The 27,258-nt window shown below is 44.9% G+C and overlaps 2 protein-coding genes across 3 annotated transcripts; both read right to left on the bottom strand.

Annotated features, from left to right (window-relative positions):
• Positions 1–119: 119 nt before the first annotated feature.
• LOC142955460 (Krueppel-like factor 15) lies at positions 120–6,348 on the bottom strand. Of its 2 annotated transcripts, none has more exons than XM_076096977.1 (3): positions 6,229–6,348; positions 3,532–4,692; positions 120–2,455 (listed from the first exon to the last, which is right to left on the bottom strand). In XM_076096977.1, exons 2-3 carry the CDS (start codon positions 4,620–4,622, stop codon positions 2,287–2,289), a joined length of 1,260 nt encoding a protein of 419 aa, XP_075953092.1. In that variant the 5' UTR covers positions 4,623–4,692; positions 6,229–6,348; the 3' UTR covers positions 120–2,286. The 2 variants fall into 2 exon arrangements, with proteins under 2 accessions (XP_075953092.1, XP_075953091.1); XM_076096976.1 differs by having other exon boundaries at positions 6,134–6,346.
• Positions 6,349–13,150: 6,802 nt separating this feature from the next.
• On the bottom strand, positions 13,151–26,702 carry nucks1a (nuclear casein kinase and cyclin-dependent kinase substrate 1a). Its single transcript, XM_076096877.1, has 8 exons — positions 26,395–26,702; positions 23,000–23,049; positions 21,577–21,667; positions 19,004–19,050; positions 18,718–18,873; positions 16,423–16,572; positions 15,333–15,485; positions 13,151–14,685 (listed from the first exon to the last, which is right to left on the bottom strand). The coding sequence occupies exons 1-8, from the start codon at positions 26,409–26,411 to the stop codon at positions 14,429–14,431; spliced, it is 921 nt and encodes a 306-aa protein (XP_075952992.1). The 5' UTR covers positions 26,412–26,702; the 3' UTR covers positions 13,151–14,428.
• Positions 26,703–27,258: the final 556 nt, after the last annotated feature.

Raw genomic sequence — 27,258 nt, 5'->3', positions numbered from 1 at the left:
TTTCCACTTTCTCATTAACCCTGAAAAATGTACGCAACTCCCATTCTGCCCTCGTAATCGCGGTAACCGTTCTCTTCGGTGAGCATCCCTCAAATGACAACAAAGCGAAGCACTTTCATTTTTTTGCTTTTTTTATTTTTGCAAATAGGAAAATAGCATATCTGGTATTCCAAAAACAAAACCAAACATAAAAATAAAACCCTGCCTGTGTTCAACCAGATACACAGGCAGGAGAGAGAGAGAAGCAGAGAAGAGAGAGATTGAATTGGATGATGATTAGGGAATACAGGTCTGGATGTAGGTCAGTAGAAGCAGCCCGGGGAGGCTCAGACACAAAGACAGCACCGGTTCAGACGGATCAACACGTCTGCCCGTCTGTCTGCTTTGAACAGGTTTCTACATCGCTAAGTGTGGTTGTTGTATTATTTCAAAAAAAGTGAAACCTAACGTATCCATATTGCTAAGAGACAGAGATATGAGGGTGGTGGCCGTGTGCTACATGCAGAAGTGCTCTACTTTTGGGTTCAATCAACAACAACAAAAAAGCACCAATGTTGCTCGAGCTAAGTTAAAAGTTGCCGGTGGCCTAAACGGTTTTGTAGAAGCACGTGTCTGCTGGAGACAACCCGGTTATGTGAACGCGTCGGCTACGCAGCCTCTTCGGGTGAAGCGCTGGTAGGTTAGCAATCAGGTTAAAATCATAACAGTGACTGACTAACCTTCCTTAGAACATTTCTTTTTTTGGCATTTTACGGTTCCAAAACGTGATATGGAACTGTCATAAGAGCACAATGACTTGTTTCTCACCTTCCACTAACGCAAGTGCACTTGAGACCAGCGGACTCATCTTAATGGTTTGTGAATGGGTAGATGACCGTAATCAGTCTGACGTTCCACAGAATGATCACGCTACAATCAAAAAACCTCTCCGGCAACACGACTGAATAGCTTAATGCACTGATTGAAAAATCCTCACCGATAAAAAAAAAACATCTCTATAAAAGCTAGAAGCTGTACATGTTATCTTCGTCCTTTATGTCCAGTACACATTATAACATGATAATGACTATGCTAATACACATGATTGAGTAGATGTTAGCTGGCTTCCCAGCTGTTTAAAACTATTAGCTTTTCTTGCTGCTTTATCCGACAGACACACATTTTACAGTAACTGCTACTGTAAATGAGTAAGAGCAGTGTTTTCACATCACTTCTGCACCGTCGACCCAAAGTGTAGCGTATGGGCCGAGAACCTTTCTAGGCAACGTAAGTCGGCTGCACAATGATTCAGAGAGAATTTCAGACAACAAAGAGCTTATAAACTGTCACGCAGCCTGGGCGTTGTTTTCATGCTCTCGAGAGGGCCAGAACAGGGTTTTCTGGTTTGGCGGCCCCCGGTTCAGGAATCACAGTTAAATAAGAGCAGTCATATGATAACAGTAGGATCAAGTGAGGTTGGTTTCGTGATATGGACAAAGGCATCAATAGAGATTAGTGCGTACTGGGGCTGTGAAAAAAGGCATACGGGTCAAAAACAGTGGTGGATTACGACTGGACGAATGCAACAAAGGCCTGGGTCAGGTGCATAATAACGTCGGAGGTTTCTCCCCCCCCCCCCCCCCCCAGCTTGGCCAAACATCGAGAGTCACACCTTTCGTTCAGAGTGAACCGTTACTCTGAAAAGAAGTATTTTTGCTGCTTTAATCACAATTTCATACTTACAGCAATTGGCTGTCACGTGAACGCGTCCATACGATTACAACTCATTCAATAAATGTGATTTTTTTTTGTTTTTTTACTTTCATAACGTACAAAAAAACCGCTGGGGAGCTCTCTCCCTGTGGACCCTGAAGTTTGACTTTAGGAAGAAGGGCAATCACAAAAGTAGAAAGGGGGGGGGGGGGGGTTATAGAATTACAGACGCTCCTGTTGCTGGTTGCCACCCTACGCCTACAGCACCTGGTAGCTTGGTAACAGTAGTGCAAGCAGTGGTTGCAAGATGGGCCTCTGTAAGACTGTAAGGAAATCCACTTCCAGCTGACTTTTTCCTGAGGTGGCTGCTCAGTATGCCACGAGCTGCTGCTCAGAAAGGACCAGACAAAGACAAACAGCGGGGAGGAGAGAAATGTGTGTGGAAAAACGGCCGCCAGCCTTTCACCATTCTGCACAGTTCTGCTCGTGAAAGCACCAAAAGTCCTGAGGAAGACCCGAAGACCCGGACCCCCCCCCCCCCTAGTCAAAGCCAGGCCGGGTGTGGTGTGCAGGACGAACGTGGCTGAAGGCGTCTCACACAGTGGCTCTGATAATCCTGCTGGGCCTGGAGCTGCGGTGGACCTTCGTGTGTTTGGATAAGTGGTCGCTGCGGGCGAACTTCTTCTCGCACAGGGAGCACTCGTAGGGCTTGACGCCGGAGTGGGAGCGCCGGTGGCGGGACAGCTCGTCGGATCGGGAGAACCTGGCGACACAAGAGCGGGAGTGTGGAGTGAGGAACGTGGCAACAAAGAGAGACATCCACATTAAGCCCACTGGCTAATTTATCTATCGACGATGAGAACGCCAGTGTCCATGTCACCTCCGTGAGCTAATGTGGCTTTCAAGGGTATGGCTAGGAGTCCTAGACCCACACAGTGAATACTGCTTTGGACCCCTGTTAAATAATACAAACATAGTAGGCTTTTTGAGGACCCCTATGCTGAGGTAGAATATTCTTTTTTTGCTTCAGAAGGGTTCAGTGTATCTGCTTTAGCGTAGGCTACACTGGAAATGAAATAAGGACATTCCACAATTCCTTGCTGCAGGAATGTTTAAAGCGTTCGGGCGTCGATAACATCCCCCGTTTAATGGTTCACTACGGATAAATTGAAAATCACAAACAACATCCGGAGTGCAGTCGGATTCCGTTAGCAACATGTTTGTCTTTCCTTAAGTCCTTATGAACTCTCCCTCACTTCTTTCTGCTGACATTTTCCGTAAAGGTCGAGGAAAGTAGTTAGGAAAGTTTTTTACTATCAGTAAATATATAGCTATATAGCACTAGAATCATCACTTTTTACCCCAGTAGTGATAATTGTACTGGTTTCACCAATGCTATATTTTGTGCGTGATGTAATGCCCTCAAATGTTCCCTGAATGGAATGAAAAAGGTGAATTGAATGTACAATTCTAAAAGTTAAGTTTGCAATGTTTTTTTAAATCACAATTAGTGACATTTATCGGAAAGATAACTGAGAAATTATAAAGAAGATATTCATTATAGCGTTAGCATAGGGCTAGGAGCCAATGATAGGAAACATTTGGCTTCTATGTTTTTGACTACTTAGTGGGAATGGAAGTGTTCAGACCAACATTAGGTGAAAAAGAATAATCAATGGACTTTCTGGATTGTGATTCATGATCTCACCACTAGCTGAAAGACCCACCCCTCCAATGCGGCCTCTAGCATCAACCAGTGGGGAAATCCCCTGAGAACATGGCGTAGTCCTTTAATCTTAAACTTAGTATTTACTGTTAAACCTGGTACGGTACACATACCTCCAGCCGCACTCGGGCCAGCTACACGTGTAGGGTTTCTCGCCCGTGTGCCGGCGGAAGTGAGCTTTCAGGTGGCTGCTCTTGGTGTACATCTTCCCGCAGCCTGGGTGGGAGCACTTGTGGACCCTCTCCGTAGGCGCTAGTCTGGTCACCCGGGGGGCCACGGCCTTCAACAGGCCGTTGCCCTGGCCCCCGATCCCAGTCACGCCCGTGATCTCTAGAGTCCTCATAGTGATGGGTAGCGGGGCGATCTTCACGTACTTCTGGTCAGCCAACTTGCCATCTCCGGTGTGTATTGATAACAAGGCGGCGTGGGCAGAGGGCACCTGCGGGGCCAGCAGGGTGAGGTTTTGTCCGGTTGCACCCTGGAGCCCCATGATCAGATGAGTGAGCCAAATGCCACTTTGGGCCCCGGGCGGGGAGCCCACCGGGGTCGGCGGCTGGGCCACAGGTAGGTGCTGGAGCTGGAGGACCAGCGGACCGCCCAGGAGCATTGGCGGGGTTAAGGTGGAAGACGAGGAGTTAGCGCGGGCAAAGGGGGAAAGGTCAGCGGGGCTGGGGCTCTTTTGTTCGTTCTGAGGGGGGTTTGAAGTGCAATGAGAGGCTAGACTAGTCCCTGGGTCACTACAAGTGTCTGAGGAAGCAGCTGGGGGCGCAGTGGAGGACAGGGAGCCACTGCATGGTAGAGGGGAGGCCTCCTCTTTTGGGACCAGTAGCCCCTCTTTGACCAGTTCCATCTTTTCCCTCAAGAACTCCTCTATGTCCTCCAGGGTTGGGGAGAACGGGGAAGTGGGTTGGAAAGGGAACTGCGGAAGCTTTGGCTCCTGGCTCGGTGGCTCCTCTTCTCCCTCCGCCCTTAGGAAAATATGCAGACTCGCCCCATCGTCGTCGTCTTCGTCCTCCTCCTCGTCTTCCTCCTCCTCTCCGGGGCCGAAGCCGCGCAAAGCCCCCAGGTCCACGGCCTCGGGGCTGTCGCAGGAGGCCGAGCTGCCCCCCTCGCTGCGGGCTCCGTCTCCCAGGGAGAACAGGCTGCTGCTGTCCCTGAACAGGTCATTCTCCAAGCTCAGCGGTCTGCTGCTGAGAGACACCATTGATCCGGGCCGAATGCGGAGGAGAGGATGTTGAGGAAACACTATCCAGAGGTAGGAGATCACAAAGAACCTGCAAGGGCAACGTTGAGATTGGATTTTATTACCCAGCAGAAAGTGAGAAAGCATGACAAGCTATTTACCTCAAGGACTTTAAACGTTACAGGCAGTAAATAAGAAGTAACTTATTCTACAGGCAAGTGCTTCTCTAAATTCTGTTTTCTATTTTGCTTACTTGCCGGGCCAAAAACTATTTTCCACTTTGATACAAAATGATATTCTTTTTTAAACCATAACTAAGGGGTTGGGTGATATGGTTGAAATCACAACACTGATAAGAATATTTGGCGACACAATACAACAATAATACATTTTAATGTAGCAAATGTTGGCAATCGCATACAAAGTAGTCATGTACAATGTATCGTCATCTCACAATGTAACACAACTTTGTACTATTTGTGTTTAGGTTTGTGGTAATTTGATAAAATAAAATTTTATCTGGAAATAAAAATGTGGGTTGAAAATGTTTTTGAGTTGGTAATCGATCATTTATGCCTAGAGTTAGTCGTGTACTTTAGTGGTGCAGATATCTTTAACAAATGTGCAACGAATCGGATAATCAAAACCAATGGACATATAGAGAACCGGGGGCTTTTGTGGCCCTGAGAGGCTGGGGGGCCCCAGGATAGTTGCCCATTTTGCCAGTTGGTAATCCAGCCTTGAACCAGCTCTACCTAGAGTTAGAGACGGACCACTTGAGTTTGACATTAGATATCACAGTTTTATTTTCAAACATAGGGGCCCCCTTGAACCTTTTGCCCCTGAGCCTTCTATAATTAACTTGATTTTAAAATGGCCATTTTTATCTGTGGGCCACAATAATCTCTAAGCACTGGTCCGGTACCGTTTAGTGCCAGTGGTTATCTCACTAAATATACATATGTAGCCTATATAAAGTGAGGCAGTGGTAAAAAAAAAAAAATAATAAACAGTTACTGAAATTAAACACTAATTAAAGACGTATTGGCAAATCATTTGGTGATGTAAATTCCTAAGCATATTTGAAGTGAATGTGTAGTTTGCTGGGCGACCCCTGGCAGCGTGACCTCACACTGGAAAACAAATAGATTTGACCCCGCTGAGGAACTCCTATGGAACTATGTAGAGCGGATGTTTGTTGCCGCTGTCAGACCGTCGGGCACATGTTGCAGCGGGGCCTCGCACTTCACGAGGTGCGCGAGCATGGCGCAGGGTAAACACGGCCCGCGCTGACGCGCCCCACGAGCCGTGTTTGCTCAGAGCCGATCGGGCTCGAAAGCGGAACAAAATAAAAAATAAACGGCCAGAAGAAGGAGCGGTCGGCAACACGGCAACCCGCCTTGAATACAACTGAGCCCACAGGAATACACGAGTCTCAAGTTCGGCTGGGTCAAAAGAAATGTTCTATTTATACTCCTCCGTCACTCCGGACGAGCCGAGCAGTTGCACCCCGGACATTAGGCTCGACCTACCGTGTGCAGTTCGGAAGAGGCTCGGTCGGAGGAAAAAGCAGCGCCGTCGACAGGCTCTTTATGTATGCATATAGTTGCTGTTTTCTTTTTTTTACCTCCCTCCGTCGTGTTATTGTCGTAGCACGCTCACATCCCGTCCTTGCCACGGGTCCATGTTGGCATTCCTCTTTTTCCCAGCGTCACATGACGGCATTGCTGCACAACTCGGAGGCACAGGTCCCGCTCCGCGACTCCCATTGGCCGCGCGCTGCGGAGGCTCGCCCTAAAAGGGGCGCTCCGATTGGTTGCCGCTCGATAAATTCTGACTGCCATGTGTTGATGGAGGAGATCGCGTTACAACGACTGAACACGGTACAGTGTGGCCCTTTTCGGTGGCGTTCGCGGTCCAGAGGGGGTGGTGGACAAAATAATGTAAACCCCATGTAATGCAACAGTTTACCATTTTGTCTTTCTATCAGGACAGCTTCAGGGCTCTTTGTCCTGCATCCTGCAAAGCTGCAGTTGTTGTTCCTGAGAAGAAAGGGGGAGGACATCTGACAAATGCGGAAGAAACTACACATAATACACTATATGATCATCTGAGGAGGCATTTTTCAACTTCCATTGTACAGTTGCACTCTGGGTAGTTATGCTCATAATTACTCAGAATGATTGATTCCCAAGTCAGGGCTGAGAGCTTATGCTCCTACAAACATAAATAAGCTATAAAAACTGCAAAGAGGACTCACCAGACCTCTGTTATGTTCTGTGTGTGTGTGTGTGCGCGGGCGCATGTGTGTGTGCGTTGGCCATTATACTCCACACTTCAAGGGCGCCCTTTTGACTTTCTTCTATCTTGACAGTGATTCAGGAAGTGTCCACGGATATAGAAAAATGTTTTCAAAAATATCAAAATTCAAGTCTGCAAGAGAGAGTGTGGTGCACGATCCACCCCCCCCCCCCCCCCACCGTGTGTTTTTCATGCTTACTTTTCCATTTTTCTCTCTTCGTCAAGTTAATAAACTACTATAAAATGTTTTGCGTAGTCCAATGTTAGCCTAACAGGCTGTGTATTTGCAAAGTGCTTGGATTTCTGTTCCCAGGAACTCCAACACATGATAACAAGGCGCCCTGTTCCTGTTGCATGTCACTCTCCTTAGAAGATATGACAGCGGTGGATCATGCATCACTGTTTGATACAGAGCTCGTTGCCTTGATCCTTGCCATGGATCATCAATGTGGTTGCGTGGCTGGGTTAAGCTGCTGTAAGGAGCCCTGAGGCAAAAGTCCAGGGAGACCGGTCCATTGAAGTCGATGCTGCGGCTATTGGTCAGTTTGAATACATTTGTATTCATTTTAAAGGCATGTTTGCAGAGGGCCTGTGTTGTTTCATGAAATGCAATATAGGTTGCAATTCAGGTTGGGACCAATGACGTGTGGATAAAAAGCTTGTGATTGTGTATCGCCTGGAACAAGTAATGTAATCATCTTCTCCGGACTTCTGCCAATGACATTTCTTCTAGAAACAGAGATTATTATTATTATTATTATTAAAGATAAATGTTCTGTGAGTACAAAAAGTACAACTTGAGTTTTCTATTGCTGGAGCACAGAGCGGATGTAGGAAACAATGAAGATAATTAAGATGTAGGTGAACAAAAATGTTTTAATGTATCTTCAAAAGAATCAAAAGTACTAAAAATGAATTAGGACTGCATGACTGGCCTACGCAAACAGTATCCTCACTAGTCTCGTTCTTTTGGGAGAACCTCTATTATTCATACAAGCATGATGAACTTTCTAAAGTGCAAAGGTGCTCTAAGAGACATCCGGTCCGTTATACAAAGGGGCCCTCTGGTGGTTCAGCAGAGTCGCACAACAATAACTCCAGACGGTACATCTTAACAGGACATTCCAATAAAGTCAAAAATCAATCACACACAAAATGTTACAGTCATCCTAAACTACATTCACTTATATTTCATAACCATTATTATTCCTTTTAACTTGGCTGCCGTTCAATTCTGTAATAAAATGTGGGGAAGAAACTAGAAGCTCGTGTCTGAATCCAGTGGAATAAAATAATTTATTGAAAACCTCAAACTAATCCACACATTTTCTAAAAATTTATGTCAAGGTTTAAAAACAAAAATCCATGAATTCACTTTTTTTATTTCTTCCACTTCTTCACAAATATATACAAGAAGTCCTGGTAAAGCAAACAAAAAAGTGATGATTATTGTAATGTATTGATATACATGTGTCACTATGAGTACTCGTGACAGACGTATGCCTCATGGCACAGTGTGCACAGCTCAGCAGCCCGTTTAAACTCCAGAGATGTCAACCGTTGGATACGTTAAAAATAAACAAAGAAATTAATGAAATAAAATAAAAGATCAAAATAATAAGAAAATAAAAATAAAAGAAATAAATATGATGCTCTAAGTGGCCGATTCACGGCGGGGTGAAGAAGTCAGGTGAGGTAATACTAATAGTAAGGACTATCACCCAGGAGGCCGATGTTCGTGTCCAGTGTGAAACCAAACGTCAACATTGACTTGTTTTAACTCACGTTAAAATCAACCGGACTATGTTTGTTAAATGATATTACTATATTATATTACTATAAAACAAGAGTACTTATTTCAACCCAAACCACACATTTGTCCAACATCTAAACAAGTAATTTGGTTGCCTTAAACCTAACCAAGTAGTTTCCTGTGAACACAGAATTTTCTTTTGAAAAGACAGCGTATGCACGTAACGAGGATGTCTTAGTCATGGACCTTGATCCATATGAGTAACAGAATAACCAGTAGAGCTCCAAACAAGTTGGCTTTTCTTCAAAGGTTCTATCGGTTAATAAGTATCATTCAGTTCTTCCATGCTGGCTCTAACTGATCCTCCATAGAAGCCAAAGAGAGCCTCCAGTGAGAGGACTGTCAGCATAATGCGCCGCAGAAGGAGTGTCAAGAATCCAGTGTGGTTTCTTAGCAACAGGACACAGCAGGATATTGCTCCCATACAAGAATATATGAAAAAAACATTCACTTCATACATGAACATAGCTTGATTTTTACCCACAATGCATAGTTTGGACTGCGACGAAAGCGGCGCGTTCATCTGCATCTCATTACCGTGCCTTAAGAACACAACCCGTCCCTGAGAAGAACGAGGCAGTAACTGTAGTTCAGCACCAGAGGTTATGTGCTGCTCTATATTTATACTTATACTTCCTCTGATGGTGTTGCTGATGGAGAGATTGGTGAGTGCTGGAGGTCGGCGTGGCTGTAGACGACCCTGGTGGAGCAAAAAAAACACCAGCAGGCTGAAGCAGCAGCATAAAGCAGCATGAAGCAGCAGCAGCATGAAGCAGCATGAAGCAGCAGCAGGCTGAAGCAGCAGCAGCATGAAGCAGCCTGAAGCAGCAGCAGCCTGAAGCAGCATGAAGCAGCAGCAGCCTGAAGCAGCATGAAGCAGCAGCCTGAAGCAGCAGCAGCATGAAGCAGCCTGAAGCAGCAGCAGCCTGAAGCAGCATGAAGCAGCAGCAGCAGCCTGAAGCAGCAGCAGCATGAAGCAGCAGCAGCCTGAAGCAGCATGAAGCAGCAGCAGCAGCCTGAAGCAACAGCATGAAGCAACAGCATGAAGCAGCAGCATGAAGCAGCAGCAGGCTGAAACAGCAGCATGAAGCAGCAGCAGCAGCATGAAGCAGCAGCAGGCTGAAGCAGCAGCATAAAGCAGCATGAAGCAGCAGCAGCATGAAGCAGCATGAAGCAGCAGCAGGCTGAAGCAGCAGCAGCATGAAGCAGCCTGAAGCAGCAGCAGCCTGAAGCAGCATGAAGCAGCAGCAGCCTGAAGCAGCCTGAAGCAGCAGCAGCCTGAAGCAGCATGAAGCAGCAGCCTGAAGCAGCAGCAGCATGAAGCAGCCTGAAGCAGCAGCAGCCTGAAGCAGCATGAAGCAGCAGCAGCAGCCTGAAGCAGCAGCAGCATGAAGCAGCAGCAGCCTGAAGCAGCATGAAGCAGCAGCAGCAGCCTGAAGCAACAGCATGAAGCAACAGCATGAAGCAGCAGCATGAAGCAGCAGCAGGCTGAAACAGCAGCATGAAGCAGCAGCAGCATGAAGCAGCAGCAGCAGCATGAAGCAGCAGCAGGCTGAAGCAGCAGCAGCAGCAGCATGAAGCAGCAGCAGCATGAAGCAGCAGCAGGCTGAAACAGCAGCATGAAGCAGCAGCAGCATGAAGCAGCAGCAGCAGGCTGAAGCAGCAGCAGCAGCAGCATGAAGCAGCAGCAGCATGAAGCAGCAGCAGCAGGCTGAAGCAGCAGCAGCAGCAGCATGAAGCAGCAGCAGCATGAAGCAGCCTGAAGCAGCAGCAGCCTGAAGCAGCATGAAGCAGCAGCAGCAGCCTGAAGCAACAGCATGAAGCAGCAGCAGCATGAAGCAGCAGCAGGCTGAAACAGCAGCATGAAGCAGCAGCATGAAGCAGCAGCAGCATGAAGCAGCAGCAGCATAAAGCAGCAGCAGCAGCAGCCTGAAGCAGCAGCAGCAGCCTGAAGCAGCAGCAGCATGAAGCAGCAGCAGCCTGAAGCAGCAGCAGCATGAAGCAGCAGCAGCATGAAGCAGCAGCAGCATGAAGCAGCAGCAGCATGAGGCAGCAGCAGCATGAGGCAGCAGCAGCATGAAGCAGCAGCAGCATGAAGCAGCAGCATGAAGCAGCAGCAGCATGAAGCAGCAGCAGCATGAAGCAGCAGCAGCACAGTGTGTGTGAGAATGTTGGGTAGATCCTGATAGGCAGGTGGCACCTTGCATGGTAGCCCTGTCATCAGTGTATGAATGGGTGAATAATGACAAGCAGTGTGAAAGCGCTTTGAGTGGTCGGAAAGACTAGAAAAGTCTATACAAGTATATTCCATTTACCATTTACTATATGACAACTCTCAGAACGGACAACGCCGTAGCAGCGACCTGTCAATCACAGTAAGCCCGCCCTAAAGCATACTCTGCTTTATGGTCTATTTGACTCTAAATAAAACACTTAATGAGCATCATGCTGTATTGAAGACTTGAAACTAGAGATTGTGTCGTTTGATACTTAAACCATTTAGCTCCTATAACATTGTTAAAAACAAAAGGATGAAAATTGATACAGAACCAGAGGTATCGTTTTTTTATAACCTTGATGAAACCTGGTGCAGACATTACCCACAATGCAACTTGACCATTGACAAGTTTGGTCTGCGATTCTGGGTGTGTTATGCTAATGGTGGCTAACGTAGCCTGGAGCTTTAGGCAAAGATGAGGAGCGGACTGCGGAGGTCTAGTAAGCTTCTTTCTAACTCCACACCTCCAGATGTTTCTCTTTTTCAAACCTGTAGTCTTCAGCCCCAGCGGACGCTGACTCAATGACATCACTTGGTGAATTTTGTCCCCAAGCTCCCTCTGGAGACACTAATGACTTCATAGGATACTTCTTTCACATACGTGTACTACTGCACTCCGCCCACTTTGATGTGTAAAATCAGAGCTTAGCTTGTCTTTTTACACATATCTGTACTTTTCCGTGCGTCTCTTTATCTTATCGTTTCCTATATTTATGTGATTTCGTCTCCTGCTGACACGCTCTGATGAGGGCGTCAGCAGATTTGTCATTCCATTGATTGTAAAATAAAAATCACCACAATGACCATATTATGGCCATAAAAACATTCCTATTATCAGTCATTGAGTATGTCAGCAGTCTGCTTTGCTGCACACAGCGCCACAGGGTGGCAGACACGGGACATTGCAGATCACTATAAAACAAGTTTTTATAGATCACTATAAAAACTTGTCACAAAACAAGTAGTTAAATCCGTAGAAAAAGTCGGTCGCCTTTATTAGAAGCTGCGAAACCAAAACATTATGAACATTGTCGTTGTTAATACTCATTTTTTTTTTTTTTTGTTTTGTAAGACCACAATATTGCCATTACCAGCATCATCATCGCGTCGCACTTTTCCTCACAACATGCAAAAGATTTTTAGTTCAGCGTTCCCTTTCCACACTACTGACAGAAGCTCCTGCTCTGGGTCTGCTGTAGGGATCACACCGTGGCTTACATTAACATTGCCAGTACAACTGAAGGTAGAAAAAGAACCCCGAAAACAAACACCAAAACCAATACAACAGAGGAAATCTCAGAATGTATGAAAAGAGGAGAAATTCACGGCCTTATGCCATGTGTCTCCTGCGGGATGATGAACTACAGGCCATCGGAGCTCTCTGAGCTTTAGATTGGTAGAAACAGCTCGTTTTTTCCTTATTTATATCCAACTGTCTTAAAATGACATTACGGATTTGGTGCCAATTCAGGACCTGGACGTAGAAAAACACCCTAAGGACAGTTGTAAAAGAATTCAATGTGCTTCTGAACCACGGACGAGGCTCACGTGTGTCCTGTAGACACCCAGGACTGTTCGTATTGCAGCCATGGGACCAATCAGAATGTCTCCTGACTGACGCCTAATAATACATTTATTATGTTCCCACGGTCACAATAGAAGCTTTTTTTTTTTTGACATCAAAACAGTATTTATTGAAAAAAAGAAAAGAAGGGCAATCTCACAAGTTGTGCACCTGATCACTGAGTCACTAGTTCTGAGATCGTGTATGGCTTTGGATGGTCTGTTGATCATAGACTTTGCTGACTTGTTGCTGAGCCCAATTTGGCGCTTGGAGCAAAAAAGCTAAAACACGAGGACGGATTATTCTCAGGCCTCCAACAACGACATCAGAGCCACGACCGAAAACTCAACTCAATGAAGGCATTAATGGACAAACAAATGCCAGATACATACTGAGCTGCCCACTTTATTTCAATCTTCTCCGAGTCTCAGTACTGGTCATTTGAAAAATGGATCCGCTTGTGAAACACTAATGAGTTAACAAATGCTCTGAGAAAAAAGAATACCAACAGGAACCATTCAGCTGGTGGGACTGGGGAGGGGGTGGGGTGGGTGGTCCAACCATCGGGGTCAACAGATTGGATAGGGTCAACATTTTTTCTTTAAAATCAAGATACATTTTATTTCTTTTCTTAAAAAACAAACATTACAAAAAAAATCTGAATAGAGAATTAAAACAATGACATTCATTTTTCTTTTGAACTCTCAAAAAAAAAAAGAAAACAAAGAAACATCTCTTCTTGCATTTCATAAAAATAAAAACAAACAAAAATAAATGAAGGGTGCCTGGCACAAGGGTTTGAATGCCGAGAAGATGCCGTAGCCATGCAGGGAGGTGGGGGGGGTCGTGGGTTCTGAAAGGGGGCGGGGTTTGCTTCACGTAGCAATGGCGCGCCGTAAAGAAAACCCGACACACAAAAACAGAAACCGTTTAACATCGGCTGCAGATGGGCTGAGAGAGAAAAATAATACCAGACCCTCTTACAAGCATACACATTTAAACAAGTGCATAAAAACACACACATGCTCGCTGGAAACGTGCGACAGTGGCAGTCCGGCATGTAGCAAACACTCAGCGGTGACCCACCACTCCACACAGCGCACCTTTAAACGGGTTGAACTGATCTACGAAGCAGCAGCAGCAGCCACACAACAAGAGTTCAGCACCAATACAGTCTGAAACAGCAGAGTGACCTAAACAAATAATGAAAAGGAAAATGAAAGCTGCTTTAACTGACAGAACAGGTTGTAAAATAACTATTTAGATAACGCTGCCCTGTTAAGAAACATGCTCCTGGTTTAAAAGTACAAGGTACCAAAGAGAGGGTAAAGGCCCGTAGGCCCGCGCGTGTTGACTCAAGCGTCGCTTTGTAAATACGGCGCTTTAGTATCCGATACCGAGAAAGCCCCGGACAATACTCACAGTAACCGCACACAGAGTAAACTGGACAACGCGTGTTGCCAGTCATGGGGGGGAGACAAACAAGGGGAAGTGGTTTTGTTCACACTCAGGACGGATGCTCACTAGCACGGAGCTCTGGGTAAAGGCAGACACGTTCACACTAGGATGCAGGATGTAGATGGTGGTGACAGGAGGGCTGACTCCTTACATACGCCGCACGGTAATCAGCACAATGTCTTGGTTGGCGGGGAGGAAAAAAAACAACAACCAAAAAAGAAGCACACCAAGTCCAAACCATTGCGCCAGGCCACCAGGAGATAAAACAAAAAGAATTATTCTAAAACGCAGAGCAACGAAAGAAAACAAGAACTTTTGAGAAGAGAGAGAGAGATAGAGAGAGATAGAGAGAGAGAGAGAGAGAGAGAGAGAGAGAGAGAGAGACGTGAGAGGATGGGCTTCAGCGGGTATTTCTAGTCTTCTCCAGAGGGCGCCTCCTCTTCTGAGCCGTCCTCCTCCTCCTCCTCGTCCTCCTCCTCGTCTCCTCCCGGGGCCTCCTTCGTCGTCTTGGGGGCAGGGGAGGTCTCCTTCTTCTTCTCCACCACCTCCTCCTCCTCCTCCTCTAGGGGACTCTCGGGGTCCTCCTCTTCCTCTTCTTTGGGTGAGCTCTTCTCGGGGGCCTTGGCGCTAGGGCGCCCCTTCCCCTTTCCTTTCATCGGGCTGGGGGTCACTGGGCAGCAAAGAGACAAATTAGTTCTCCATCATCACATTACGTTCAACTTACAGATTCGGTTTCATTTCCCCCAAAATTCTGTGTTTTATAATGTAAACACATTTTGTGATCAGAAAATGTGTCTAATTATGTGGCGGCTGAATTCAATTTCAACAATTCAATAAGAAACCACCAAAATGTAACGCACACCAATGAATCTGATGCAACTATTTGTCACTATCCGTTTTTAATCAGAGAAAGTGCTTCGATAGAGTAATCAAACAAAACGTTCCATCCTTTCGTTAAACAAAGTGCTCTAAATTTAGCTCGATTTATTGTCAAATTCCTCCGTTTTCGGATCAAAGTCCCCCCTAACCCGTGTCGTGTGTTCTCATTGGCTGCGATGCGTCTGTGGACCCCAGGAACACCAGCTGTGCTTTAGAGCCGTGTTTACTGACATAGTTTTTGTCGTAGAGAACATGAAACCTTCTTAAGCCCGTGTTAACAACAGACCAAAGCCTACTTTGTCCCGCCACACTTTCATAATGAACCAAAGATACTTTTACACAGGGACAGCGCCAGGCTCGGAAATGATTCAGAACGACTAAGCTGATTGGTTTAAATTATTGACATTTCTTTTTGGGACAGAATCAAAGGACCCTCACCTGTGGCCTTTAGTCGGGGCTTGGGGCTTTTCTTCTCCTTCTTGTCCGGCCGTCCCCGTCGGATCACCTTCTTGCCCCTCTTCTTGGAGCGACCATAGTCACTGTCGTCATCGTCCTCCACCGTGAAGTCCTCATCACTGCCGGACTCGTCAGCTGAACACAAAAAGGGACGCATGAGGATGTTTTCAACACAGGTGTAACATGGACCTTTTATATATTTACAATGTTGATTAGTTCCCCACAATACCACGTCTCACACTAATTTAAAAAAAAAAAAAGTTTGTTTTCGTGGAGATCTGTGGAAAATAATGTTTTCAGAGTAGGCCCATATACTCGCCATGTTTCATTCTCTTTGGCTGAAGATAGATCACAACACTGCCATCTAGTGGTCGGGGGTTTAAACTGGTAGTGTAACGGACCATTGTTGATACCTCGTGTTTCAGCACGTGTTAACCATCACAGTGTGAAATCAAGTTTCACTGACGACCGTTATCCACCGATAGTCAAGAAAATAGGCGACCAGGACATCAACATTTCTGCTTTCTTAGTCGTGGATCTCTGATAATGTTACATCGTTAACAACCAATCCGTGTTTAAATCAACAGAACGAGTAACAACTGCAGCACGGCTAACTGCTAATCAACGAAGGATCCCTTCACTTACATCATGATGCGCTCAGGCTCTGTTCAGTGAAAATGAGTATTGGGGTATTGGGCAAAGGTAAATTATAACGTCGTCATGATGTGTTCACATGTGATCTCATAAAATGTAGTGTTAGTGAGAAACTTGGAATAAAGTAGTCTGGAGCCTTGTTGTATAATCAAACAACTAAGGGATCTGTATCTGTATAATATGGATCATCAATGATCTGCAATTAGTATCGGCAAAACAACGTGATCAGGGATCTCTAAATGTTATATTTGCTCCCTTTTCTTTTGTGCTGATCTGATCTGTCATCTGAATGAGTTTTAAGATCCGTTGCACCACCAGTTTAAAATGAACCACTGTCTGCCATGAATCTTTGCACATAAACTATGAATTAATACTGATCGTGTGGATTCTCAAGTCTATCCATATTTTCTGTACATACGGTCGTTGTAGGGCTCCTCCTGGTCTTCGTGCTCCTCGTCCTCGCTGCCTGCATCTCCCAGCAGGATCTCCCTCTGTTTGGACACGGCCTTGGAGGCCGCCTGGCGCACTGTGCGCTTTCGACTCACTTCCTTCTCGTCGTCACTGTCATCTATGCAAAGAACACAGTAAAAAAAAAAAAAAAAAGGATTTACACCAGTGGTATTAAAGGCTTCATGCAGCTGATGAATTACCGATGTCATAGTTCACACCAAACGCAGAGTAGATTACATACAAAGTCTATGCACAGACGCGATGAGACTGACGCAAATTTGCGATGGCGAGAGAACCAACAAAACATGAATGAACAAAACTTTTTACAAATTGCCATCATTGTGTAGTTACTTCGGCATCTCTTTTTGTCTGTTTATTGCAGTTAAAATCTGTTTATTTTGTGTGCATACAGCTGTAGTAAACAGCCGACGTGTGGCTTGTTAGACACAGTGAATACGCCTCGATAAAATCCACGGAGCTCCTCCGGACGATGTTATGAACCAGACAAGACGGCGTTCAGTTTCCCGGGATATCTGTGACTTCAACAACAAGTACTAAGCAGAGATAGAGGTTATTTCTTCCATGGTTGATGGCAGAAATTAATGGCTTAAGTTATTAACAGCTTCCAGGGCGATAAGCCACGCCCCCTCGCCGGCGCATCAAACGTGAATGGCGTGATTCACGCGAATGACTACAAACGAATAATTTGTGCCGCGCTTGGTGTGAATGCACCTTAACCCACTTGTATTAAAGCTATAATAACAGTTTATTTTTTATCTATCTGGATGTTAATTGTTTTGATGGCAATGCCATTCATTTCTATACACGTGATAAACAATTGTTCAGCATTTCCCTGCTGTTCTATAGATATTTTCCCCCAGAATAACCAACATGAGAAAGGCCGATTGGTTCGTCACAAATATGGAACCTAAGAAACACCCTCACCATCCTACTCACTGACCAGTAAAGCAAGATCTGTTTTTTCACCCATTAGCAGATCTAAATGTAAATTTGGAGAAAGTCCATTCTAAATCTCATTTCCCTGAGCTTTTAGGGTTTCTGTTGGGAACAGTCATCCTGTAAACCAGGGGGTGCATTCTGGGTAACAAAGCTACACAGTAATGGATTGCGATGCCTTTAAATGGAACATACACTGTGTAATGAAAAGCCACAGTGAAACAATGCAGCTGCGTTGTAGGACATTTGAAGCCCTCATACTGCCAGGTCATTACTGAGAGCACATACATTGTGCCTGTAGAGGTTAATTATTCATTTGACCGCTGATGAGGCAGTATAAAGGCAGTTATTTAGGGTATTTAAATCAGCCACAAAGAAACAATCACCCAACCCCAGCAGCTTTAGAACCTGACGGGGGAAAAGGGGCACAGATGTATGTGTAATGAGGACGTTGTTTAGACTATCACCTCGTCACCTGATTGGTCACAAATAGAAGAGATGCCTTCAACATCCACCAGACCCGAGCTCCGTAGATGACCGATTGATCAAATCATGCCTTCGACTTGCAGCGATAACTCAAAGCAGAGCGTCGCAGTGTTGGAGAATGCTGGAGGCAAACGACTCAATCTGTCACAATCAGCCGGGGATTGTGGGAAGAATGAGCTTGAGGAGCGCGTCAGGGAGAGCACATGCAGTGCTGCCCGTCAACAAGTCGTTTTAGATCTTCACGTATCAAAAGATCAATATCGATGGCACCAATTGCCTGTGTGGCCTTCCAAAACATCCTGGATCAGTGCATGTCACAGCTAGGAAACATCATCTGGCTGCACAGACATCCAAAGCCACTCCAGTTGAAAAACTGACTTCTTTTATCAAATTCAGCCACATTTCATTTAGGTACAGTCTGTCTAAACCCTTCATAGTTTTCCTCCATGATAACCACAGACACAGCGCAGCCTTTTGGTTTTCTTTAATATGTGAATCTTAAAGGAGCAGTGTGTGTGGCATCTAGTGGTGGTCTCTGTAGAGCCACGGTTTGGTTTGGTTTGTCCGCTCTGGGCTACTGTAGAAACATGGCGGACTCCGTGAAGAGCACATGGGAGAAGTTTGACTTCAGGGCTTTAGGCCAGAAATCTCCTCACATTTAGGCAACAAACCAATGACACTGATAAAAACATAGTTATGAATATTATATTCCATTGCATTGCTAATAAATCCAGTTTAAAAAAAGCAAACAGTAGAATTGATATTTATAGTTATAAAATGATCCCTTCGATATGTAGAGGGAAGAAACATGAATCTTTACCTGCAGGCCGTTTTCTCTTCGGCCCTCTCTTGGCGGGCTTCTCCACCTTGGCGGCTTTCTTTCCCTTTTTGCCTTTTTTTTCTTCGTAGTCGCTTCCCCCGTCTTCCTCCTCCTCCTCGCCAAAGTCGTTGTCTTCCTCCTCGCTGCCAAAGTCATCTGCAGCAGCGACACAGAGGGGAGTCAGTTCACCTGTGTTCGGCCTCCGCGATTCAAATTCCTGTTGTTTTCCCTCAAGCGCCTGAGCCAAACGCTCTCGTCTAAAAATCGGACAATAGACTCGACTTACCTGCTGACTCATTTTTGGGTTTGGTGAGCTTCTCATCAGACTCCTCACTGGAACAAAGGTTAGGGAAAACAAACGTCTTAGCAACTAGGGTACCCAGGGAGATGTTGAACAAAGGCACAGACTTTAATCTGCGTTTTATTATTCAAATAAATATTCAACAAACAAGCAAAATGCAACACATGTTCTAATTCTTCCAAGGATGAGGTAAACAATCACAGATTTCTATGGACTCTACAAGATGAATTAACTGGTACACATATTTGTTCACATGCCTGTCTGTGATTATTGTACTTGATCCCCGTGTCTTAGGTGCACTAAGGCCATGTCCATACGACTCCGTTTTTGCTACGTTTACACTGAGCGGCCACACTACGCCGGAGTTTTGGAGCACCCTAAACGGAGGAGTCTGAAAACTCCCCCGAGGTTGGAGGTGTTTGAGAACTCCAGGGTTGCGTTTGCGTGTGGACGGTCGGATACGGATATGCTTAGAAAAAATTATGCCCACACCCGTGTTTGCTACTGGATTGGTTCTTGGCAACCATGACGTCTCCGTCCCTGATTCGTCACACTCACTATCACGTGACCCGTACCCGGAAGAAAACAAACTGGGCTACCAGCGATTCATTTCAACATGGATAACTAATTGCAAGCGTTGCTGCTAGCACAACAGCTACATGATGTTGCTGCTAGCACAACAGCTAGCAGCAGCTAGCAGCTAGCAGCTGTTGTGCAGTAAAAGTCTGCATTTCTGTGGAGGAAGCAGCTGTTATTGGAGTGATTAGCGAGCGACGTGACCGTCATCAGCCCTATGGAGCAGCTCGTTGTTTTTAGATTCTAATGAGAAGACACGCTGCACTAACGTTTTACTTCTTCCGTTTGGTAGCCTTGAGAGACCTTAGTCTGTAAGTATGTCTTTATGAAGCATGAAAAGATGTACGTAGATATATTCTATTCGCGTGTTTAGTATAACATTTGTGTTGTATTAAATGCTAATCGCGGTTAGCATTTCTCCATTGGCGGTAATGTTAAAATTAGCTTAGAAGCTAGCTAGGCGGACATGATGTTCAGAGCTACTAGTGAGAACAGACATCAACAACACGGAGGAAACGAGTGAGAGACGTGTGTTGACCACATTGATGGACCCATAATCTAGTAAACGTGTTTATGTTAAAGAATATTTGATGTGAGAGAGAGAGAGAGAGCGAGAGACCCGCAGCGCTGTAACTACGTCTGAAAAATATAACTTCTAAAACTTTCCACGAACTGTGTCTGTTTGAGTTTATAGAGGGAGATTTTAGAGGAAGATCTTAAGTATCAAATACAACCTTTCATTATTAAAGACTACTTTATTACTCTGTCGTATTTTTTTTTTAACCAAGCAAGCAATCCACTTCCTGTTTACACCGTCACGCGCATGCCCAGTGTACGTTAATGGTCACGTGCTGTCCGCCTTCGAAGGCTGCCGTGTGGATGCAGATCAACTCGAGAATGATGCTGAAACTCCCGTGTGGACGGAGATCGGTTCTATTTGACAAATCTGCATCCAAGTAAAAACGGAGTAATGTGGACAGGGCCTAAGACACGGGTGCTGTATTTCATTGAGGGAGTCTGCAATCGGCATGCTAATAGCAGGAATGCCCATTAGAGCTGCTGAATGTCCTCTTTGCCACCATACACCACCTCCTTTCACTCATTTACACGCATCAACTGGCAGTCAGCAAACCCAGTCCTGCTCACTGCTACAGCACACCTGGCTTTCTCCCTTCTCAACATGTATTTGATCAACTACTCTTTCTCTGCTAACCTGACCCGCCAGATGGTTTGTTATGCAGAAGCGTCTGAGAAGCCATCGCTGGAAAGTGTTTGGAAAAGAGCAGGCGCTTGGCAGGAGATTGGATGAACCATCAGTCAATCAACTCTTAACGAAGCAGGTCGGGAGAAGAGCGAATAAATCTGTTTCATGTAGAAAAGCCTGTAGAGCCGTTCTTTGCTCTGCTTTTAATGAAGAAATACTCTAGTACTTAAAGATCTGATGCTATTGCAGCATCTACGCTAACCTCTTCGGGAGCTGCCATGTTTTGGACTAACTGTCGCCCCTCAGTGTCATCTCGCACACACCTAAGCCAGCAGCTCCTCAAAGGATGCCGATTGGTCCGTGCTCTGGCTTACCAGACACAAACGTATTACTCCAAGATCTGACAAGATGGACTTTCGTGTGAGTGCGACAGTCCAGCTGCTGCGCAAGGTAAATTTCCTCCTCTACCCAGGCCCTTCTATATACTCCATCCTGGTGTCTAAGTGCTGACTCTGCCCAACTACCTCAGGTGGGGGTTGCATCTACCCTGCTCATACAAAAGCTGCTGTGTTCTTCGGGGGCCAAATTTGGCTCCTCTCCACGTCAATGGGTTGAAGCATGGTTCAAGATTGTCATTAGTGAAACACATGTAAACGTGTCATGCTTTCAAGGACAAACCCATAAAATGAACACATTTTCTAAAAATGTCACGGCACTAAACATGCTACAGAGAGCCGTTTAGCACCGCCAGTGCTCCCAATCTATCCCGAGGACTCACCTGTCCTCCTGTGAGTTCTTTGAGCGCTTGTGCTTGGGCTCACGAGGGGTTGCGCGCACCTTCTTGGGCTTATTCTCACCATACTCCTCATCTGCAGAGGGGACAAGATTTGAGTATTTCACTCGCATGAATCCACATACAAGGACATGTTATCGTTTACACAGACTAATAGTTTTACTGTATGTTTTTCAAAGTCACACTCAATAGAGATATTTGTAGCATATGTGGAAAACGTCACAGAGGAAATGGCACAATAGTTATGCGGTGTTGAACGAGTTTCAACTCTCAGCGACAAAAAAGAAAGAAAAAAAAGTGCAGCGCTCGGCGCCTCGTCACGCTGTTGGCATTTTGTTTGTAGCATAGTGTAAATATGCTGCACTCCCATTGCAAAGAATTACAAAATAAAAAGCGTGAACAAATCGCTCGTGGTGGTTGCTTGCCATCCACTGCTCTTGGCTTGTTAACAGTATTGTGATAATGCGGTTATTGTGACAGCCATTGCCTGAGGACGATAAACAAATCTCCATGATAATGCTACACTGTGAACAAAAAATTGATGTTGAAACCGGCAGGAGGGGAACTGTTTATTGTTAGCTGGAAGCAGCCGGTGGGCAGCGCAGTCCTGATTGGCTCAATAACGAAGCTAACAGCTAAATTACGGAGGCTACATTATGATGTGTTCAAGTTTTATTAAGTTAAAATTAGTGTTGCCCAAAGCTACATTATTTAGTTACCATGATGTGTTCAAAGGCAATCTTGTTGTTTTTGCCAATAGAGATGGGGCCGATCATCAGGGACCGATAACATATTTTACTGATATTTGTATCCACTACTACATTCCTGGTATTGTGACATCCCTATATAATTGCTGGATTAAAAAAGGTAATAAAATATCACTGAATTATTTCATGATAAAATAAAGAACGAGCTGTTTAACTCCGCATTATGATCAGGTTTTGGGCTTCCCCTCAGTAGCAGTTCCGGTAATAATATATTAATATGGCCGACACCTGGGAGTGTATTCTACAGTATTGGGTTGAAAAATATGCAAGTAATAAACAAGTCTTTAGTCAGAAATGTTGCCAATTTGTTTACACTTAATACCTTCAATATCTCTGGATGTATTTTACCATTCTGGACAATGTTGCTAATCAATGAGCAGGACTTTATGGTATTATTGGATTTTTACCTTTTGCATCAATGGAACAAGGTGCCTTGATCGACCAGGAACTTAATTTGCCAGATCAGCCAAAAGCAGACATTACTGTCTGTATTTTTCCATCCATCAACAATGTCTCAATTCACTTTCCAGTCAATATATTACAGTATACATGGATATCACGGTGTAAAATACCACACAAAGTAGGGCTTTTATCCACATCACCCACCGTTACGAGCACATATATTGAAAGGCATCTCTTACCTGCATCATCAGACTCGTTGAATTGTGAGTAGTTCACCACTTTCCTGTTTCTGTGAAGAAGAATACACACTGTATCACATTACGTTTACACAGGACAAAGTTACTTCACTGCCCCCGCCTAATATTAGACATGCAAATAGTTGCTGGGTGGGGGTGGAGGGGGCTACAGAGATGTAAGAGGTCACGTCCACATTTCAACAGCAACAAGTCCGCTGTGTATGACAGTCTTGTTTGTGTTGTTTGGTTTGAGAAACCACAAACAGCCTCCAGCTGGGGAGCACTGAACTGGACACTAGTCTACCTTCTACAGTTTCCATGGCCAATCTGGAAAAGTGTATATGGGGGAAGCCTCGGGTGACAGCAGCCGACTATAGCTCAGGTAACACACACCTCTTGAAGCCGCACTGGTGCGAGGTTAAAACCAGAGATAAATCATCCTTCATTGATGTGAATACCTTTCAAACACAATCTTAAGTGCTTTACGTACAGCACACACGCACACAAACTTTTAAAACACAAAAAAGGTCAAAATGAAATAGTCTGCAAGCACTGGTTACACATCTGTGGATCCTAGCCACGCTGGAGAGGTGTGTGTGTGGTGGTTGGAAGGGAGGGGGAAGGGTCACGGTGCCAGAAACTTTTACAAGTCCTTAGATTACAACCACACACACACACACACACACACACACACACACACACACACACACACACACACACACACACACACACACACACACACACACACACACACACACACACACACACACACACACACACACACACACACACACACACACACACACACACACACACACACACACACACACGTGTAACAGCATTACCGTTCACATGTCAGGAACATCAGAGAGCGCAACGTCCTGCATGGTACTAGCTAACAACGTTCTAGGAAGTCTGCATATCCTTCTGTGGGTTGTTTTGTTTCGAGTTACGATTTGTTCTCATGTTCAAACGGGCCTTACACCTTTCCCAGAAATTACTTTTAACACTGAAATATACGAAGCGTGAAAGAAGCCATTGCAACTCATTAAAAGCACCAAACATCAGCCGATCAACCGGCAGAAGATAAATCTGCAACTATTTTTTCCTTCTCAAGTGGGACGAATTGATAGTTGTGTTTGTTGTAAATGATAAGCTGAAGACTTTGAATTGTCTGTTTGGACAACACAAGACGGTTGAGGACATCACAGTGGGCTGTGAAAAATGACAAAAGGGCATTTTTCACTATCTTCTGACATTTTACAGGCAAAACAATTGATCAAGAAAATGATTGGCTCATTGATCAAAAGATAATGAAATTGATTGCTAACTGCAGCTCTACTAGTCATTATATTCAAACTGGGGACATCCAACCAGCAAGGGCCCAGTCAGTTAGTTAAACGGACTAAATGCAGCAGAAAAACTATCACCAAGTGTTTGTTAATAGATTTGTTTGTTTAACATATTTGGGTATTTGTTACTATCATGTATCACTACCCCAGAAATTCAGATTCAGGGGAAAAAGTAAGTTTGTATTACATTACAAAAACAGAACATTTCATGCCCTACTAGGGTTGTTAATAATTAACCACTTAAGTTAGCCAGAGCCGAAGGTGTCGCTAACTTCACAGGCTAACCCACAACTAACAGGTCCTCACTCAAGAAAATGTGGTGTTTTGACTTTGGGACATTATTAGTAATATAGATGACCCCCAGAAATCTTGCTATAATTCAAGTAAAATTTGATTATTTCCACATACCACAGCCTGTCTGAACGTTTAATTATTCTGCCAGTTTGCCCTGTAAAATCATATTAGTTTTTAATGTATTTCTACAGCCACATGGCATTGCCTCTAATTGAGACGAATGACTTGGCCACGTTTTTTTCCCTTCTGCCCTAATTTACACAACACGCATGTTTACATGCGTGTTGTGTAAATTCACTGTGTGTAAACACACTGAATCTCAAAGTAAATATAAAATACAATCTTATTCTGCAGCATCGGGGAGATTGGTTGAGCTTTAATCAAAGTTACCACAATGGATCATTGGTCATAATGGCTTTGCATGTTGGGGAAGCATTGTTTTCTTCAAATTTTGGGCTTCTATTAATTGACACCTTTCAATAAAAAAATAGCATTAAAAACAAAACAAAAAATTACTTTTGAGGGTGCTGTTGGTGTGACCGTAAGATTAATGTTAATTAAGTAAAAAAAGGAAGTGTTACTGATGTTGTGGTTCTATTAGTTTGAGGTATCGGGGGGGGGGGGGGGGGGGGGTCCTTCTGATTGGGGTGGTGGTCCCGAAAAATGTATTTATAACATTGAGGATTTTTTTTTTTTTTTTTTAATGAACGCATTAATCACACCTCGTTCCACAACTTTCATACAGCTCCTGGAGGCTCCTCTACCCCCCCCCCCCCCCAATTTTCAGTTAAAGAACCAAAAGCTCTGACTAACTGATTCCCGTTTAAAGGCCACCAATGAGTCATTACGAATCCGAAATACCGCGAGATTTCGAGGTTCAACTTTAAAATTAGAGCAGAGAGCACAAAAATTACTTCTAATCAAGTTAAAGGACGTTTTTAATTTGTATTAAAGGGGCCTGGAAATACCTCATGCGTTACAATCACGCGGGGGGGCTTTTTTGTAGTTCTCCGCCTTCCTCTGACATCAGCCAGCGGCGTTAATTTACTGCCAGCACCGAAAATGTAGATCGGCTCTGCTCAACTCTTGTTGTCCGACAACGACATTTTCACAGACCAACACGCCTGTTTTATATTGTTTTTAGCCGACAAAAATGTTCTAAATGCAATAAAAATGCGACACAAGCGTACTACGGTATCGTACCCAGTCTGCGCGGCAACAATATCAAATCCTGAGGCCAGACACCACCTCTGGTCGTTTTCTTCTCCTTTTTTTACATTTTCGATGGTGGTGGGGGGGGGTGTTGGCGTTTTCAGAGCCTCCCCTGGATGAATGGGGTCGCCATATTCTCATTCTCAAGGCAGAGAGGGAAAAATGTTATCAGGCCTGGCGTAAGTGAGCCGTAAAACGTAGCTGGTTAAATCACACCGCCTATTTTTTTCCGCTTGGCCTACATAGCAGCCAACAATGCACATCATGGATTCGTAAAAAAAGAAGCATGATAGACACGACACAGCGCGTCTCTCAACAAGACATGGCGAACCGTCCACGCCGCTGGGATCCATGTTAGAAAGGGAAGGGTGAACACACGCACACGCGCACACATTCCCATTATTTTTTCATGAAATAAACACATTCCCAGCTCAAAAAAAAACCGCAACATGGTCGAGGCGTGCATGTTATCTGCGAAACCTGCCTGCGCGGTGTCCGTTATTAACGTTACGTAGAGCGGAGGACATATTTAGCACCTACCTCACTGGTCTTGACATTTTGCAGGAATACTGTAGAGGTTAAGGATGTAAGAAAGAAGGGGGGGAGAAGAAGCAGCACAGTGAAAAAAAAAATATTGGTTCCCGCTCTGCGAAACACCGAGGGGCGCGAGCTTTGCGCACAACTCCGCCGTCCGAGCTAGCGCGTGAAAATAAAAGTACGGCGGCGACTCGTCCTCCAAACGCAAATATTCTTAATTTTTTTTTTTACCCTCAGCTACTCAAAATGGTGAATAAAACAAACTGAAACTGCAGCCCGTATGCAACCAAACGCTGCGGCCTCGAGGGGTGGGTTCCTCGAGGACAAGCACCGCCCCTGCGGGGCAGTGAGAGGAGCAGCGCGGCACTCCGCTCCTCTCATTGGCCGATTTGAAACACGACCGTCCTTTGTATTGGCCACTTTGGCTGCACGTTAGAACCTTTTTAGCATTTTGTTCCCCCGCCTCCGTTAGCAGGCTCGGTTGAACCAGTACTGTTAAGAAAACAAAAAGAGGCCCTCAGGTTGGATGCAAACATTTAATTTAGTGGCTCCCAAAAGACCACAAAGCAACATTGGTTAATTATAGGTTCGTGCACAATCATCTTTTGTATGAAATGATCACGTATGTTTCAGGAATCAGATTGACTGCGGTATTGCTGCTACTGAGGCTAACCTTCTCCCCACCTGGCATCCAGCTGCAGCATGAGATGCAGGTAGAAAACAGTTGCATAGCATTAAGCTGTAAAGCCTGCAAATCACACTCACAGGTTAACTGTGCACAGGTTATCCAGTTTATATCGGTGATAGATTTCATACAATTATGCTTTTTTTCTTTTCTTAAGACTGTGATGAGAATCTATAACTAAA

This window comes from Anarhichas minor, unplaced genomic scaffold (genome assembly GCF_050575085.1).
Source record: "Anarhichas minor isolate MPS153535 unplaced genomic scaffold, ASM5057508v1 ptg000023l, whole genome shotgun sequence".
Classification (NCBI taxonomy): Eukaryota; Metazoa; Chordata; class Actinopteri; order Perciformes; family Anarhichadidae; genus Anarhichas; species Anarhichas minor.
This window is presented reverse-complemented; position numbering and strand designations above follow the sequence as displayed.